Raw genomic sequence first — 17172 nt, 5'->3', positions numbered from 1 at the left:
TTAATAAGTCAATCTAGATAAAAAAAAAAAAAATCTCACGTATAATATATGTGAACTGATTGGAATTTCATAGCATTACATTACACAACTAGTTCACACACACAAAGAGTTTCTCCAAAAACAAAAACAAAAACAAAAAAAAATCATAATGTGAAGTCACGAAAAGAAAGGACGAAATAGAAAAGGCAATCAAATCTAAATTAGTACTTTTATTGGGTAATAACAGCACATGCCATCAATGGGGAAAAGAACCTAAAATCTTGAAATCGAGGCACGAAAAGAAAGGACGAAACAGAAAAGGCAATCAAATCTAAATTAGTACTTTGATTGGGTAAAATAATAGCACATGCCATCGATGAGGAGAAGAACCTAAAATCTTGAAATTTAATCACGAAAAGATTGGAACGAATTAAAATTTTCAGCTCAGAAAGATAAGGGTATGGACACAGATATAAAATTCAAAGCCTTCTACAATAACTTCCACGATCCCAACTACAACCACTCTAACCTTCCCATTAGCATTTTCTATATTTACACACAACTGTTTGTTCTCTTCATCCCCATCTTCTTCTTTCCTCTCAGAAACCAATGGCGATTTCCTCAATCTCTTTGTGTTATCTTCTGCTCCTTCTCTTCGTAACAGGTAAAGCATTAGCTCTCAAATATATCTCGTGACATCTCTATGTTGGGACTAGACTCTTGTTTTTTGAAGAAAAAAATCATGTTGAAAGATCATATATATGCATGTGTCTAGAGATTGTCAGTGATAAAAAAATCTTGGATTCTTGATTGATGTTGTGGTTATTAGATTGCAGCTAAATTAATTAGCAAATTAACCATTCCAAGTTGTAATTAACTAAGAGATGATTATATATATGTGTATAAGTTGCCGTATTTACAAGAACTGATCTCCACATGTCTATGGCTGATTTCTTGCAGGCAACGTTGGTAATGCCACCGTGTTTACTCTCCAAAACCAGTGCAGCTACACCTTATGGCCAGGAACTCTCTCTGGGAATGGAGCTGCCACTCTTGGTGATGGTGGTTTTACGTTGGCACCTGGTGCCTCAATCCAGTTCCAGGCTCCACCAGGTTGGTCAGGCCGATTTTGGGCCCGAACTGGGTGCGTATTTGATGAATCAGGCAGTGGAAAGTGCGTAACTGGTGACTGTGGTGGCACTCTAAACTGTATTGGTGGTGGTGCTCCTCCCGTCAGTCTTGTGGAATTTACTATTGGGACAAACCCTAATGACAAGGACTTTTATGATGTTAGTCTCGTGGATGGCTACAATGTTGGCTTAGGCGTCAAGGCATTGGGTGGCTACGGTGATTGTCAATATGCGGGTTGTGTTACGGATCTTAATGGGAACTGCCCCGCGGAGCTCCGAGTCGTGGATTCTGGCTCTACAGTTGCTTGCAAGAGTGCTTGCGCAGCCTTTAACGCCCCCGAGTTTTGCTGTACTGCCGATCATGCCACGCCACAGACTTGCTCGCCAACGCAATACTCGGTGATGTTCAAAAATGCTTGCCCAACAGCATATAGTTATGCTTATGATGATGCCTCAAGTACTTGTACTTGCACGCGTTCTGATTACTTGATCACATTTTGTCCGAGTGGTTCTGGATAATTTCCTGTCATGTTTCTTGGTAGATGATTATTTTATGAAGAATACAATCTTATTTATAGATCTATTTCTATGTGGGAATTCATACATTTGCAAGCAAGCATTTTTCTCAAGATTATCGTATGACCATATTTAGCATTTTTCTTTCTTGTATTATTGGTTGTTATAATTAATTTGTTGATAATATTATGTGTTAGTATTATAGTTTTCTTAAATGTTCTAAAGGTTCCTTTGGCTCAAGGCTGGCTTCTCTGGTTGGAATGGAAGTGCTCAACACCATTCAATTAATAAATTTTTTAAAAAAAATTTACTTGAGTAGATCTTGACCGAGATGTTTGACAAGGTCAAATAAGTCATTGTTTAACCCATTAAATTATTTGTTATTAGCATAGTCAATATTCAAAACACTTTGAAAGAAAACCAACTCAAATGATCATTTGAAAGTTGAGTTCATTAGCGTTTAATAACTATGGTGAAAGCTGCTAAAAAGCCTGTAGTAGGCTAATCGGTTCTACTTAAAATGCCTATAGTTCAAGCCATTAGCCCATGATTTCATAGTCAGCCACCAAAACCCAGCTAAACAAGAAGCATAAACGCAGCCAAACCCATTTTTTTATATTCAAATAGAGACAGTCCCTGCTGCTACAAAGCAAAAGAAAGAAGGGAACAAACTACAAGAGTGCCTAGAAATCATGGATTAGCTATAGCATTTGAACAAGGAGTATTGAGAAGTCTAGTCCAAGTCCAAGGCTTTTGTACTTTTAGAGCTTGTATTGGCGGGCCACCGTACGTTCCTTTCTCTTCAAACGAATGAAGTATGATTTACGAACAAGCGTATCAGGGCAATCTTATGAGAGCACAGACGGTTTTTCTTCTGCAGATTTGTTTAACCTCTTGGAATCACAAAGACCAATCACCAGACTGCCTACCTGGATTACATTTTAGAAGAATTTGCTACTGTGTAGTTTTTATACAAGAATAAAAAAAACAAGTAATTTCTACCTCACCACCAAAGCCACAAATACCACCTTAAGACTCTCCAGCAGTGGAAGCAAGAACCGAGTTTCTGAAGCATTTTGATCTCCGAAATGGAGAAATTCTAGAATAGTGGTGGAGCTTCAATGGTGAAGATAGACGGGTCTACTGACTGTCAACAGACTGCATCATAAAACTTGCGGTTTCACAAATCAGAACCATATTGCTAGCCAAACTAACAAGGAATCCACTAAGTTCAGATCAAGAAAGCAGGTTACAGGCAGGCAACGTATAATTTGAGATATGGGTTCGATTGGCATAACCACCATTTTCATCTGACGCGTTAACTTTCAAAACCCTGTATCCGACTGTACATTAGGTGACACTTTGCAAAATTATAAAGAAAAAACTAGGGGAAGAAACAAAGTAGACAAGGCTTTTCTATAAAGGCCTTCGGCCAATCCTCTAATCACTCGTCAACAAAGCTTTTTACCTTCCTTTCTTTTTTTTTCTTTTTTGTTGTTTTCTTTCTACATCCATTTCCAAATTTCTCTACAAGCGGCTTCATTTTCGAAAGCCAATGCCAATGCCACCCAATTTCTTTAAACGAGGGTGAAGCACAAGACCAAACCTACATCCAGGGCACGTGCTCTTCGTGCCACCTTTCCTACAATTGAGCCCTAGAAAAATTAAGAAAAAATCGAAGGGGAAATAAACTACAGCTGCCTATATTTTACAGACATTCCTCTGGACGAAGTATTACTTGAAAACAAACTACTCCGCAGACGACTAAACCATGACACTTTCATCTCACCAGAGCCCGTGCACTGACCCTCCCCTTCCCCCTCACTGCTAAAGAGGGTTTGGTCCGAGCAGTCAAGTGATGCTCCACAAGCTAAATTATAGGACTGACATGCTGAATGACATACCCGGAGCCTGTTGTCACCATCCATGTCACACTTTTGGATAGAGATCTGGTCATTCACGTGGACAAATTTTAGCCCATGCAATAAATCATCATCATGCATGACAAATATTTTATAAATTGATGGGAAGGAGATTGATGAAGAAAGAGGCGGGTGACTTACCCAGCAGGCTAGTCGCTTGGCAGCTGCATCACAGTAACTGCTGCCAAATATATTAAATAATTTCCGAGCACCACCAGGGAACAATCGGTGGTAGTTGGGCATGACAACAACTTCTTCTAGCTGCTGAAGTATGCTTGATTCACTGGGTGCGCAGTGTTGGCTGTCACTCCCCAGTACATTTTTGCAAACTGAAAGACTGGACAGCAGAGTTGAGCTGTTCAGACATGTGTAGCCTGCATAGTCTGAGCAACGGAATTCACAAACTCCGTTGTCACAGACCCCACCATGTAGGCTGCATTGTTCATCACAAACAGCTGCATATCATAGCAAAGAGCAAAATTAGAAAGATAATACTTGGAAGGAACATTATCAGGCTTCTCCGAGAAAGATCACATCACCAGTAGAGCAGTCAATGCCAGTGTAACCATTTTCACATTGACAGATCCCATTTGAAAGGCACTTGCCCTGGCCATTGCAATTCCCTGGACAGGAGCCTGCAAAAGAATGAAAGAAATGCTTTACAGAATTGCAAAAATAGAAGTCAATGAAACCAAGATTCCTATCCACTGACTTCAAACTGAAACCTTTATAGGAGCTTACGTTTACTACAATCATGACCATGAAATCCTACAAAACAGTGACACTTTCCATCTACACAGTCTCCATTAAAATCACAAGAACTGGGGCACTGTCCAGGTACAGAAATGTAACCTGTACTGCAGAGCTCATGGTAAGCAGGACAAATCAGCTCCCCTACAGGCAAGAACACAACAACAGAAAATACAAGGATGAATAGGCTTCACAATTCAATGTGATCAATCAGCTTAAAAACAAATAAATAACTACCGTTAAATCCAGGGAATTGAACTGGTCCTCCAGCTTCTGGACACGCTTTCCAAATACCATCCACAGCAACCTAAAAAGAGGGTCATCAGAATTACATTGAAATACACACCATGCTTTTTAGTAGCAGCACAAAAGTACCAATTATTTTCAAAATCCTAAAAATAGACATTCAAGTCTCGTTCAGACCATCCCCTTAGTAAACAACAGCGCCATGTAAGAGGCAAGAAGCTCGTGTTGTGCAATCTGGTGCCTTATTCCATGTCCAAGAGGGAAATTGGATGGATAGGTATGTTCAATGGACATCCTACAGACTCACACCTCCATAGTGGAAGTTTGCTAAACCCTGTGACTGAATTCCTCGACACAAATGTTATTTGCTGGAAAATTTAGGAAAACTTAAAAGTTCATAGGTCATAAGAACAGAGATTAAATACTTGCAAATCTCCAAATCATCACAAGTCAATAACAGCTTACACAATTGCACAAATTTCATTAATTCATCTTTTCAACCCTCTCAAAAACTCATAATTTGTTGAGAAAATTACAGTTTATATGTAACGTTTGAAGCTCAGAAGCCTCCACAGACAACTGAACAGATCACACTAGCATCTATTAAACTACAGCATGGCATGCAGGAAAATATTAACTGTATCAGAGCTCTCATGCATACCTCAAGAGAGTTATTGACACATCTGTGCTGATAACAACCATTTCCTTGGGTCACTGAGCCCCGGACAAACCCAGAACGTACTAATGATGAGGTCATACACCTACATGCATTATTTTAAAACAGATGATCAGTATATTGTTGCTTAAACTCTTCAACTAGATCCTAGAAAAGGCTCTAATCTAAAATCTCACCTGGACCTACTTCCTCGCACTTCACCTAACATTCTATCTGGCTCTCTTGCACTGTTAGGGTCTGTACAGGATCCATCGGAGTATGCCACAAAATAAGTACAGTAGTCGGCCAGTGATGACTGCCCGCCTGTGATGACCAATTAAAGAAAGTAAAACAAATTATCAAATTAAGGACCAATCCAACCTGCTTAAGGATATTGATTTATTGAAACAATCACAGCCTTGTTCAAATGCATATATGTTGAAGCATGGCCAGCTGTCACAAGCAGCTTATGACACCCAAAGATTTGTGCAGAAATAATTGAGGAAAAAAAACATTATCTTGACAAGATTTTAATCAAAGCAAAGTCTCCATAAGTTGAAGCCAATAAATGAGGATCTCAAATGAATTATGGAATAATGGGAGAAACATGTGGTTAAGGAGATGATCTCCTGGATCTCAACGATTAATCACAGACATGACATGAAATCTAGGCTTAGTTTGATGTGAGAATCTTGAAGGACAGACTGAAATTCCAATTTATATAGGAAAAAAAAAACAGGGGTTAAAAATATGACCTCCAAAAAACATCAATTTACAATAACATATATAAGAGCAGGAAATTTTATAACTGCATATTCATAGACTAGCAGAATTTGAACACGGAGCATAAATAAAGTGCTAGAAATAGCAAGCTCAAGAACAAACCTTTATTTGCCTGCGGGAAGTAGCGAGCCCACTGGGGGAGATCTCCACTGTAACTTACAATTGGGCAATAACCTTCTGCCTCCCTGTTATATGTACAGCCTGACAACTGGGTAGTGTTGCAATGATATGCCCCCTTCCAGAGGTTGCAAGGGGAAGTAAGAAAATCAGTTCCTTGATTTCGACCCCAATCGAGATGATCTGCCATGCTATAGTTAGCTCGGTACCAACCACTATCCTCCAATAGAGCTAGTGTCATTTTTGAAACTACCGATCTTGTATCCACGGATCCTGTCATTATCTCGTTCATCAGAAGCCTCTTTTCCCAATGTGACCCTGCAGCCAAGTTCCCAGATAACTAACAATCACTAAATTGCTAAGAATCACCACTTTTTTAGCTAGAATATGGCACGCGTCAGATAGTAACAATAGATTATTGCTCCTCAAACTGGAATAAACATTTTCCACATGTCATTCATTCAGTATTTCTGTTTCCCCAAATTAACATCCTGTCATTTACTGCAGATTGATTTTCAGAGATAGGTGTTGATGCAAGTGCTTCAAAGACAACCAAGATGTCTACAATCTATTTATAGCGAAATTAAATATAAAAAGTAAACACTGCTTGAAATTGAAAAGCATTCACAGAATATAAAAAGAATACCTGATGTGCCACGTCCTCCCCCATCTTCAAGCTCTAAACCTGTAAAATTTTCAGAAAATGCCTGCTAGAAGGAAAACTTATCAAACCTTTGTTGGCTTTAGGGTTGTGATAATCGGAAACGAGAGTATTTTGACGATGCAAGCATTTCCTTGGAAAACTGGTAAGCTGCACAGCACTTACCCCATAATGATGTCGTGAGTGCATGACAACACGGGGAAGAACTACACGTGTTACCATCCGGCCAAGCTTTTCATCCATGAGTTGTTCAGTGACCTGAAAAGGCAACATGCAATGTGAGCTTACTGTAGATGTGAAATTCTCATGAAAGAACACAAATATACCACGAAATCTTTTCAAAATAACATTTTTATGGAAGAAAACATAAATAGTTCCCTTGCAAAGTTTTAAGAATTGATCCAACAGTATATTTGCTATCTACCTTACTGCGCCTTCTCTTTCTGTCATCCCTGAAATGGGAAAAGGCATGAGGATCAAAACCAAGGACATGCATCACCTGGACAAGATTAAACATGTTAATCGGTAAAGATAGATCATTCCACAGGTTGCCAATCTTGTTAATTTAATTACGAAATCACCTCATGAATGAGGGTAGCAGAAAGTAAAGTCTCTGCTTCAGCTGTCAAATGGCGAGGGGCAACATTCACATGTCCTGCAAAAGAAATGAACAGCTCAGAATATTTATCACGTGAACAGGGAGATATTGCTCAATGCAAAAAATTGCAGAAGTAAGAAATTACCAGCAATTGCACGACCCCATTGATCACGTTCACATGCCACTGCCCATGCAAGAGTGTTGCCAGTGGTAGGTCTTGTAGTCACCAATAGAACCAAGTCCGCATCAGCAACACCCTCTGTGAACAATTTAAACAAATATGAAAGTTGCCTCAAAATTCAACAAGTGCCACAAAAGCCGGAACAGAAATCTGAGTAGATCACTAAGCAAAAGGGCAACTGAAATGATGATACCTTCAACGTATCCATGTGGAAGTTGTACGCCTCCATCTTGCCCACATGCAGAATATCCACTCAACCGCAAGTTACCCTTTACAGGCTCAACAGCCAATGCTCCCCTAAACCAATCAGCTGTCTGCCCTAGAGCCTTCACCAAAATAAGTTCTTCAGCTTTATCAAGCTTTTTTGCTGATAGAAATGCAAATTACAGTTTCATGCCTCATGAAGTTTTAATAGTCATCTCAAAACATGCTTCACAGAGTAGACGTCTTGAATTAATTTTATAATGGCTAACCTTGCGAAGACGATGCCTTTTGTCCTCCCCGGAAATATCATCAACAGTGCAATTGTACCAGCAATCACCATAAATTGGAGGATCTCCATGGGGATTGCAAGGAGTGCCAAGAAGAGAAGCCACTGGAGGCTCCCCGAGCTGATAAGAAACAAAGAACAGACAATATTACTTCCACAGCTGAAAGTAGTGCACCTAACTGAGCTTACTAAATCAGATACGACACCCACCTTCACAATATCACCAACTTTCCGACAATCTCTATCAGGAGAGTGACCAACAGCATCATAATTCAAAAATATCCTAATTGGTTTCTTTACACCTTTTCGCTGTAACGATGTTTCTGAGATTCCAAGCAATGCCCTACCTTTGCCATTAAGGGGTTTAGAATTACCAGACTGACCATAAACCTGTGGCGTAACAGAGTACACCTGGCGACCAGGTCGTTTCCTCTCTTCAATTATCTGGTCATGAATGCATGAATGTGATACAATATTTTCACTTCCCCTTTCTGCACTTTGCCCTTGCAATTGCTGGCCATGACTTTCAGCATTTATACCTTGAAAGCATAACAATATCAACGCAATCTGTTTCAAAGTCAATAACAAGCACATATTATTGAAATTACTTATCAAACACAAACAAGTAAATATGACAGGTATGAACATGAACAGAAAGCTTCCAATTTCAAACACAGATAGTAATAATATTAAAACGAGCAAATTTGCAACAAAAATTGGCCAAAAAAAAAGAATCAACAGATCTTGCAACTCCAAATTCAGAGTAACAAATACCAGAACAAAGAGCCAAGCTTTGAACTCCATGAGCTCAATTAAGCTTTAGCTCCAAACTAATAAAGCAGCTAATTATAATACTTTTTACTTGAAAATCCTCGAACCCTTAACCGACCTAGCTTATTCGTACAGGCTAAGTAATCCAAATTCTATAACGAAGCTTATTTCCAAAGAAAATCAGGTAAACGTGAACAGTTTCAGAAAAGTGTTTTCCACAAACAAAAGGGAAAACTAAGAAAGAAACAAAGAAAGCGACTGGAGGAAAAAAAACTCTAAACTAGAAAACAAAATCTTTGGCATCTGACAATCACTTAAGGGTTACAGTTCAGTAATAAAACCCAGAAATTTCCTCACTTTTCCCTCGAATTCTCAGTAAACAAACAAAGCCGGTGAACTAAAACCCTAAATCCTACATTTCACAGAAGAAAAGCAAACAAGAAGACAGCATTAATATTTACCAAAAAGAAAAGGAACAGCATACCTCGAAAACAATGAGTGTGAATCTGAACTTGGTGTCAACTCTAGTCACCGAACATGAACTAAACTTGTTTATAAAACCCTCCATGAAATGTCTAAAACTGTACAACAAAACAGTGTGGATTCCATCAAATCGCCGGCGATTTCCCGATCCGCCCGAAAAACCGCTGGCTAATCCGCATTTCAGCCGCCCAGACGATAAAAAGCAAATTTTGATAGAATCAAAGACAAAATAAAATTTTATTCTGATTATAATTAAGTACTAAGATTTTGAATGGTCCATAGTAGTACGCGGGACAAAAGAAAGAAAAACAAGGAGTAGAGTAGAAGGGTGTTTGGTTTTTTCCTTTTTATGGACTGATTCAAAAACGATGTGGTGGTGTTGAATGCAAGAGGAGGAAGAAGACCATTTGAACTGGCTTGAAATTGAAGCTTTATACACAGAAGAGGAAAATCTGTGACAGTGAAGAGAGAGAGAGGGGACGAAGTAAAGGAGAAAAGGTTGAGAGAGAAAGAGATGCTTGAAAATCAAATGGATTAGGTAGGGGTGGGTATAGTTGATATAATAATATCGTTGTTTTTTCTATTTTTATATTCATTAATTACTAATTAAATTATTGTTATCGATCTGGTTTAAAGATTTATCCTAAAAAACAAGTGTGGGTTGTTTAATTATAAAAAGAATGTAATTTTATTTCTGAAAAAATTAATATTTACCTAGTCAGGTTAAAGTGATGTTTGGCTGGTGTGAATAAGTTTAGAAGAAATAAAAATATATTTACGAGATATAAATAAAGATAAAAAAAAATATGTATTTGGCATAATTTTTAAGTAATTTTCTATAATAAAATGAATTGAGTTTTTTTATATTTTAACAAAAAAAACTTGAGAATCAAACTTTAATTTTGAATTTTTCAAATCAGCTTCTCGAATCAAATTTAACTATTATCGTACTAGAATTAATTATATATAATATTAAATTTAATTATAATAATTAATTTAAATTAAATAAATTAATTAATTAAATTTAAGTATCTAAAAAATAAAATTTGTTTTGTTTTTGTTTTTTATATTACTCTTATTATTTTTATCTTTATCTTTTTTAAAAGTCTTTAAAAAAGAGATTGGTAGATATTTTTTTTCTTTTGGTGTGGTAAATGAGATAGATTAGCCTTTCATTTATTTTTTTTATTTTTAGAAATTTAATTTAATTTAAAAAATTCCAAACATGCTATACGGGTATAATAATTTTTTATTATTTTTTGGGGCAGTGAGCTTTAAAAAGTTGTAAAATTTGTGGCAGTTAGATATTGATGCAAAGTATTTTTAAAAATATTTTATAATTAAAAATATCTAAAAATAATTTTTTTTATTTTTAATATCACCATAATCAAAACCATAAAAAAAATCACTGAGCTGAGTAATTTTATTTTACTCGGTGGACGAGGCAACGGCGGCCCATGACCGCAACTGGGAGGGAATAGTGGTGAAAAAAAAATACTAGTAATGAATTTAACTACTCATGTTGTCGATTCTTGTGTTTACCCAGGAAGCGGCGTGTTGGCGTTGTGAATTGTAGTGGCGGTCCGGCGAGTATTTTTGAGTAGATTTTACGTTTTTTAAATTTTATTATTTAAGCTGTCACGTATTCAAAAAGATATTGTGCTTTCAACCCCTCGATAATTAACACATTGGCGTTGATGATTGCATGAAAATTCTAGAGATTTTCTATTTACAGCATTTAACGTACACTTGCTATCAACAAGCAAGCCCTTGATTGGTTGAAGACACCATTGGCTTCCCCCCTCGTTACAGCATTAGTTTATAATCCAATACCGTGATTCGATTTATGACAACTCTCGAGTCCACGTCCACTACATTTCTCTCTCTTTTATATATATATATATATATATATATATATATATATATATATATATATTGATTGATTGCTAGGAAAAAAATATAACAAAGCTTCCTTCGGTGTCGAGAGAATAAGTGAATACAAGTTTTATAGGTCGTTGTTAATTAATAATATTATAAAATTAAACAAAATATTTTTCAGCAAGACTTTTTTAATTTATTTTATTTTTTAATTTAAAATAATACTTTTTTAATTGTTTTTAAAAAATATTAAAATATAATTGTTTTTGATTCCCTTACTCCAATTAAAGATTTTGCACTCAAATGAGTTAGGCTAGGTTAATTTTTTAAATTAACAAGCTATGCGGTAGAATCAGTAGAGAATTCTAAGCTACGATCATTAATTATATATATTTTTTTTGAGATTACAAATTAAAATCAATGTTTTTAAAAATTTTATTTACATTTTAATAATTTTTTGAAAAAATTTAAAATTTATTTATTTATTTAAAATTAATATATTTTTAATATTTTTAGATGCATTAATTTTAAAAATAATTTTTTTTATTTTGTTTTAATTTGTGGTTAGAAGTTCAACCTGGATAGCTTTGTTACACTGATCAAATAAATGTTGATGGGCCCATATATATAAACGGCTCCGGTGTCGGTACTTTCACGGCACCGTAGTTGAAGGCATTTGGTCCCACGACACCACGTAGAATTATAAATTCGACGAAATTGCGTTACAAATTATTTTCTAAAAATGTTTTTTTTAATATATATTAAAATAATATTTTTATTTTATAAAAAAACAATTTAAAACAAGAAAAAAATTATTGTTTTTTCAAAAATACGGTTACACTGTAAAAACAAATACTGTCCAAGAGGTGACTTTTTTTTTCATTTGAATTTGTGTTTAGGTTTATTTTAAAAGTATACTTAGCTTAAAACATTATTAAATTGATATTTTTTTTTAATATTTCATGCTTTTAATATATTAATATTAAAGTAAAAAAATATTTTAATGCATAAAAAAAAACATTTCTTAAAAAATACCTCATATCACAATAACCAAACATACTATAAACACCGAGTGTCAATTTACTTATAGATAAAAGCAATCAATTGAGTTAATATATATTTTTAATTGTTTTATGACAGTTTCATGCATAGATTAGTTAGTTAAAGTATGAAAGGAGGAGGCTGAGGACGTGGATATGATTCTCACCGGCGACAATAAAATCCTTTCAAGCAATTAACGACTTATCATATGTATTTTTTTTATTAAAAAAAGGAACAGACGATATTATTTGACAACAACTTTATATTGTAGTTCAATTAATTAAAACGCGCGGAATCAAATTTTGCTGGCAACAATAAAATTCTTTTAGGCTATTTCAAAGGAAAAGATAATGGTCCAAGTCCATGAGCATAAGCTTCGGTGTAACAAACCTTCGGGTTTTTTCTGCGCTTTCAGTGGATTTTTGTTTTAAATTTTATTATTTAATGTGGGGTAATTTTTATTTTTTAATGTTGGATTCATGGTAAATTTCTTTTTTATCTTCTAATAAAAAAAATCATTTGATCCAATGAATGTTATAAACTGGATCATAAATTTAATAGGTTGAATAAAATGAACTTTACTTGTTTTTTTTTGCTTTGATTTTGTTTTTTACAAGCTTAATTAATCGATAAAGTCATGTTAGGTAATTTTCCATGTTAGGTAATTTTCACACAACTAATTTATTATCTATTAAGTTGTGATTTTTTAAATTTGACCTATTGTACCACATTTGATGATGATATCAAAATATTTTTGACAATCTTAAATATTAGTTTTTTACATTCTAAAAGATTCTGGTCCAAGCTACATAGCCGTGGAAAATAAACTAATATAGCACCATGCAACTTGACTGGTCCGAGTTTTTTATATAAATGCTCCCAAGTTTGATACAGACGTTGCTGATGTTCATTGCGATAATTAGAGTGTGGGTTCGGAGCAATTCCTGTTTGAAAATTTGAACAGGGTAGGTTAGGGAAAATCCAGGAGAGTAAAGGAACCAAAAACTATGAAGGTTGTTTTGTAATGGATTAGATTAGATTAGATGAGCTGTTCGGTTTGGTATTTTGCTAACCCGCAATGCAAGCTTCAATAATTATCTTTCTAGTTTGACATTTAATCCTGCTGTCTCATTTTTTTAGTCTCGAGATATATTGTAATAGGGACAGGTAATCTAAGAGTATTATTCATCTCTCACTGTCTCCGAGCGTCCCTGCTCACCAATAGTAGCAAGATTACAACCCATCTATTTTAAAAAAATCAATGTACTCATGCCTTATTTTATTTGGGTAATTGTTACTTATACTAACGAACACTGTTCTTGACACTCTCTATAAACACAATTTAACCCGTGTTTCTAAAAAATTTTAATTTTTTTTTTGTTAAAATTTAATATGGTTTATATATTTTGGATCGTTTTGATGTGCTGATATCAAAAATAATTTTAAAAATAATAAAAAAAATATTATTAACATATATTTTAACATAAAAAATTATTTAAAAAACACCCACAACCACACTGCTTCACAAACTGGTTGACAAAACAAGAAGCCAAGGTGGTCCCTACACTGTTCAGCCACGTAGCACGAGCACGAGCACGACTCCAAGTTCAAATTTCACAGGAGCACAAAGAGAATTCGAGTAATTGATCGAATTCTAGCTGAAAGATAATTCAAAACAGCTATACCAAGGTTACCAGAGGACAGGGAGCCCGGTTGAGTAACTGATTGAATTTTTTTTAGAGTAAGACAAAAATGTTTTTTTTTTAAATATTAAAAAATATTTTTTAATTTTTTAGAATTTGTTTTTAACATTAACACATTAAAAATATTAAAAAAATTAATTTAAAACAAGAAAAATAATCAAATTTTGACAAAAAACATGAAGAATTAACTCCAAAACAATGCTCTAGTCCAGAGTTAATTCAAAATAGCCATGCCAAAGTTATCAGTCTGTGAGTTCAATAACTTTTATTTTTAGATATTTTTTAAAAGTGCATATCTTAGAAAATATTAAATTAATTTTTTTAGTATTTTTTAATAATTTTAATATATTAATATAATAAAAAAAAAAAATTTTAAAATACTATATAACAATACTAAACACTTTTCCAAAGAAGCAACATGTGAGAATCTTGTGAACTCGTCAATGCTTCCACTATTTAAACCCTAACATTATCCTTTTAGATTTCAAAAATTTTGAAAGCTAGCTAAGAGATGATCTCTTCTTTCGGTCCTTTCCTTTTTCTTTAAGTTCTTTTATTTTTTGCTCTCAAATCACAACATATGCGATGATATCTCAGGGAAAAATTCTAAAACCCAAAACGGAAATTCCAAAAAATGGAGGTGCCTTGGTAGTAATATTTAATTAGATATTTAATGACGGGCTAACATTAAACTTTCGAGAATATTATAAAAGTAATATCTCGAAATTATAAAATGTGTCGAGAGAAGTGAAGCCTTGACGAGTCCATATAGGAGAAACATAGCTCGAGAAAAATAAAAATTCAGCAATTATAGCATCAGAATTTAAAAGAGAAATTCAACGGCATGTAACAACCTCAGACAAACTAGGTGAGTTCTGGTGAAGGATTTCGAGCTCCTTTCCACATCCAACGCATGTGTTACAGAGCTTTTTTGCACACGACACGAACACTAAACTGTTTTCAATGTGTTTGGACATGTGAAGTCTGTCAGATATTTTTTCCTTTTCAATGGCAAGGCCACTAGCCACGACATCCATCTTCCCTCGGTTGGTAAATGCCACCTAAATGCACACCAGGCAGCTGTCGAAGTACACATTGCTATTGCCACTCCACGCATGACAATATGTTCAATGTTCAATATTACTCTTGCCTGTTTAAATTATAGCTATTAAACCCTATCTATTTCAGTAAATTAACCGGCGACTTATCGATTTAAAATATGATTTAATTTGAGTTTGTTTTTAAATTGTTTTAAATATTAATTTAATTAAACTTGAATGACTGATGACTGGTCAAACTTTTATAAAACTTGATATAATCAAATTTTTTTAAAAAAATACTTTTATAGTAAAAAAATGTTATTTTAAGATTAATCTATATTAACATGGTGATGTGAAGTTGACTACAACCCGAAAAGTCAACAGATACAGGGATCTATGAAAACTATGTCTAAATTAGTTAATGGAGTGCTCTTATATCAACGTAAAGTGGTATTATCAGCATCCATTGCCGTCATCTTTATAGTTTGATAAATAATTCAAACTTGAGAGCACTAAATTGATTATTACGTTTTTTTTTTTTTTTATTGAACAGAATTTTACAAATTAATTATTAGTTTAACTAAAAATAGTTCGTGTGACAAAGAATTGATTAGAAAAAAAGATATTTTTATATTATATTTTATTATTTGCATTTCTCAACTCACATGTTCACATATATATATATATATATATATATATATATATATATATATATATATATATATATTATCACTGTTTTATCTTTCCTTTGATTTTTGCCTGGGTATGGTTTGGTTGCATGTTGACATCCTAGCACCACTTCCGCCTAGTCGCTTTCTCGAAAAAGGTTAGGTGATAAAATCGGAGCTGGATATGATTATGCTATGTTTTAGTGGGGACGGTAAAGGTTAGTTCGTGCCAGGGAAATAATTAATTTCACAACTTTGACCTTCCGACTAATCATCGTCACCCCCAACGCCTATGTACATTTGAGCAGTAGGGTTTGACATCAATTCAAAATTCCTTTATGATTTATTTAGGCTCTTTAATCATTTGGTTTTCTGGTTGATATAACTTTTTAATACAATATCACAACTTTAATGATCAACGGAATAAGAGTATAAATTTCATCAATTAAAAAATAATACAAAAATATTTTTGGAATCCAATCAATGTTTAATAAACGTCATTAAAAAACAAATCATGGAACAGTATGGGTTGCTGTTCTGTGCGCCAAACCAAAACTTCCAAGGAAAAGCAACATCAAAATTACGCGAGAGATTTTTCAAGAAAACAATGATCCTATTGCTTGCCGAGGCTGGTCCATTCACGTGAGAATTATTTCGATGGAAGTCCTGACTAATCTATCTGGATAGATGGTGTCCTGGATGCATGGACGGCTTCCACCCTTCGTCTTCTCTATTATCTAAAAGGGAAACAAGGAGGCTAGCTAGGGTCAAGCATGGTCACGTCTAGGGACCGGCACGTGAAGAATTCAAGTGGAAGCGACCCATGCATGCTGTCTAACCACTGATCAACGTGGAAAGTTTCCTCATGGCAATCAATAATTTGACTGTTTTTTTTAGTTTAATGTGGGTGTCCGGACCAGCTTGCGCGTACCTTGACTAATCACACGGGCCCTGAAGTTAACGACCATGTAAGCCTCCAGTGGCAATCATATGAGCAACCACAGGACTCGAACCTGAGATTATAGAGGGAGCAAATCTTTTGGTTCCAAGCTGTTACCACTGTGTCACCATCTAGATGATTAATAATTTGACTGTTTTGATCTAGCTTGTTGTAGGGAAAACCAAAATTAAAAAAAGGAAAACGAAAATTAATATTCACGGGCTCCCCGCTCAAACAAAACACGATTAGGGCCTTTCTCTCGACATCAAAATTTATAACGAGTGAAACTCCAGCCTTTCCTTTTCTCCGTCTCGCAGGGCAAAGGAGTGATTAATACTACTGTAAGTCCCACCTATGCATCATGCCGACATCATTTATCACGGTCCATGGAACACTACACCTTGTTTTTTCCTACAAAAGACGTGAAACATTACACGATGGACATTAATTAATGGTTTCTGCCACTAAACACAGTGAAATATCGGTTTCCTTAGTTTATTTATCCTGACTTTATAAAGAACGTAGTCTAGCACTAGAGGCTAGATAGTGTTTAGTGTATGTGAGGTGGAAAATATTTTTTAAAATTAATTTTTATTTGAAAATATATTATTTATTTATAA

General features: G+C 34.7%; 2 protein-coding genes across 2 annotated transcripts; one reads left to right on the top strand and one right to left on the bottom strand.

The window, feature by feature from the left end:
• Positions 1 to 370: 370 nt before the first annotated feature.
• On the top strand, positions 371 to 1738 carry LOC133682177 (pathogenesis-related thaumatin-like protein 3.5). The gene is made up of 2 exons (XM_062105454.1): positions 371 to 643; positions 940 to 1738. Exons 1-2 carry the CDS (start codon positions 589 to 591, stop codon positions 1626 to 1628), a joined length of 744 nt encoding a protein of 247 aa, XP_061961438.1. The 5' UTR covers positions 371 to 588; the 3' UTR covers positions 1629 to 1738.
• A 1175-nt stretch (positions 1739 to 2913) lies between these two features.
• On the bottom strand, positions 2914 to 9811 carry LOC133682415 (uncharacterized). Its single transcript, XM_062105759.1, has 17 exons — positions 9284 to 9811; positions 8239 to 8595; positions 8012 to 8149; positions 7732 to 7864; positions 7503 to 7616; positions 7341 to 7414; positions 7184 to 7258; positions 6925 to 7017; positions 6745 to 6805; positions 6084 to 6416; positions 5396 to 5522; positions 5205 to 5304; positions 4535 to 4604; positions 4289 to 4441; positions 4087 to 4182; positions 3689 to 4002; positions 2914 to 3574 (listed from the first exon to the last, which is right to left on the bottom strand). The coding sequence occupies exons 1-17, from the start codon at positions 9365 to 9367 to the stop codon at positions 3317 to 3319; spliced, it is 2580 nt and encodes an 859-aa protein (XP_061961743.1). The 5' UTR covers positions 9368 to 9811; the 3' UTR covers positions 2914 to 3316.
• Positions 9812 to 17172: the final 7361 nt, after the last annotated feature.

Source organism: Populus nigra, chromosome 2, assembly GCF_951802175.1.
Source record: "Populus nigra chromosome 2, ddPopNigr1.1, whole genome shotgun sequence".
Classification (NCBI taxonomy): domain Eukaryota; kingdom Viridiplantae; phylum Streptophyta; class Magnoliopsida; order Malpighiales; family Salicaceae; genus Populus; species Populus nigra.
This window is presented reverse-complemented; position numbering and strand designations above follow the sequence as displayed.

Coding starts and splice junctions, on each gene's coding strand:
- LOC133682177 (XM_062105454.1), top strand. CDS start 589: ATGGCGATTTCCTCAATCTCTTTGTGTTATCTTCTGCTCCTTCTCTTC. Junction 644..939: donor GCTCCTTCTCTTCGTAACAG/GTAAAGCATTAG, acceptor GATTTCTTGCAG/GCAACGTTGGTAATGCCACC.
- LOC133682415 (XM_062105759.1), bottom strand. CDS start 9,367: ATGGAGGGTTTTATAAACAAGTTTAGTTCATGTTCGGTGACTAGAGTT. Junction 7,415..7,502: donor ATGGGGTCGTGCAATTGCTG/GTAATTTCTTAC, acceptor TTTCTTTTGCAG/GACATGTGAATGTTGCCCCT. Junction 4,605..5,204: donor GTGTCAATAACTCTCTTGAG/GTATGCATGAGA, acceptor CCCTCTTTTTAG/GTTGCTGTGGATGGTATTTG.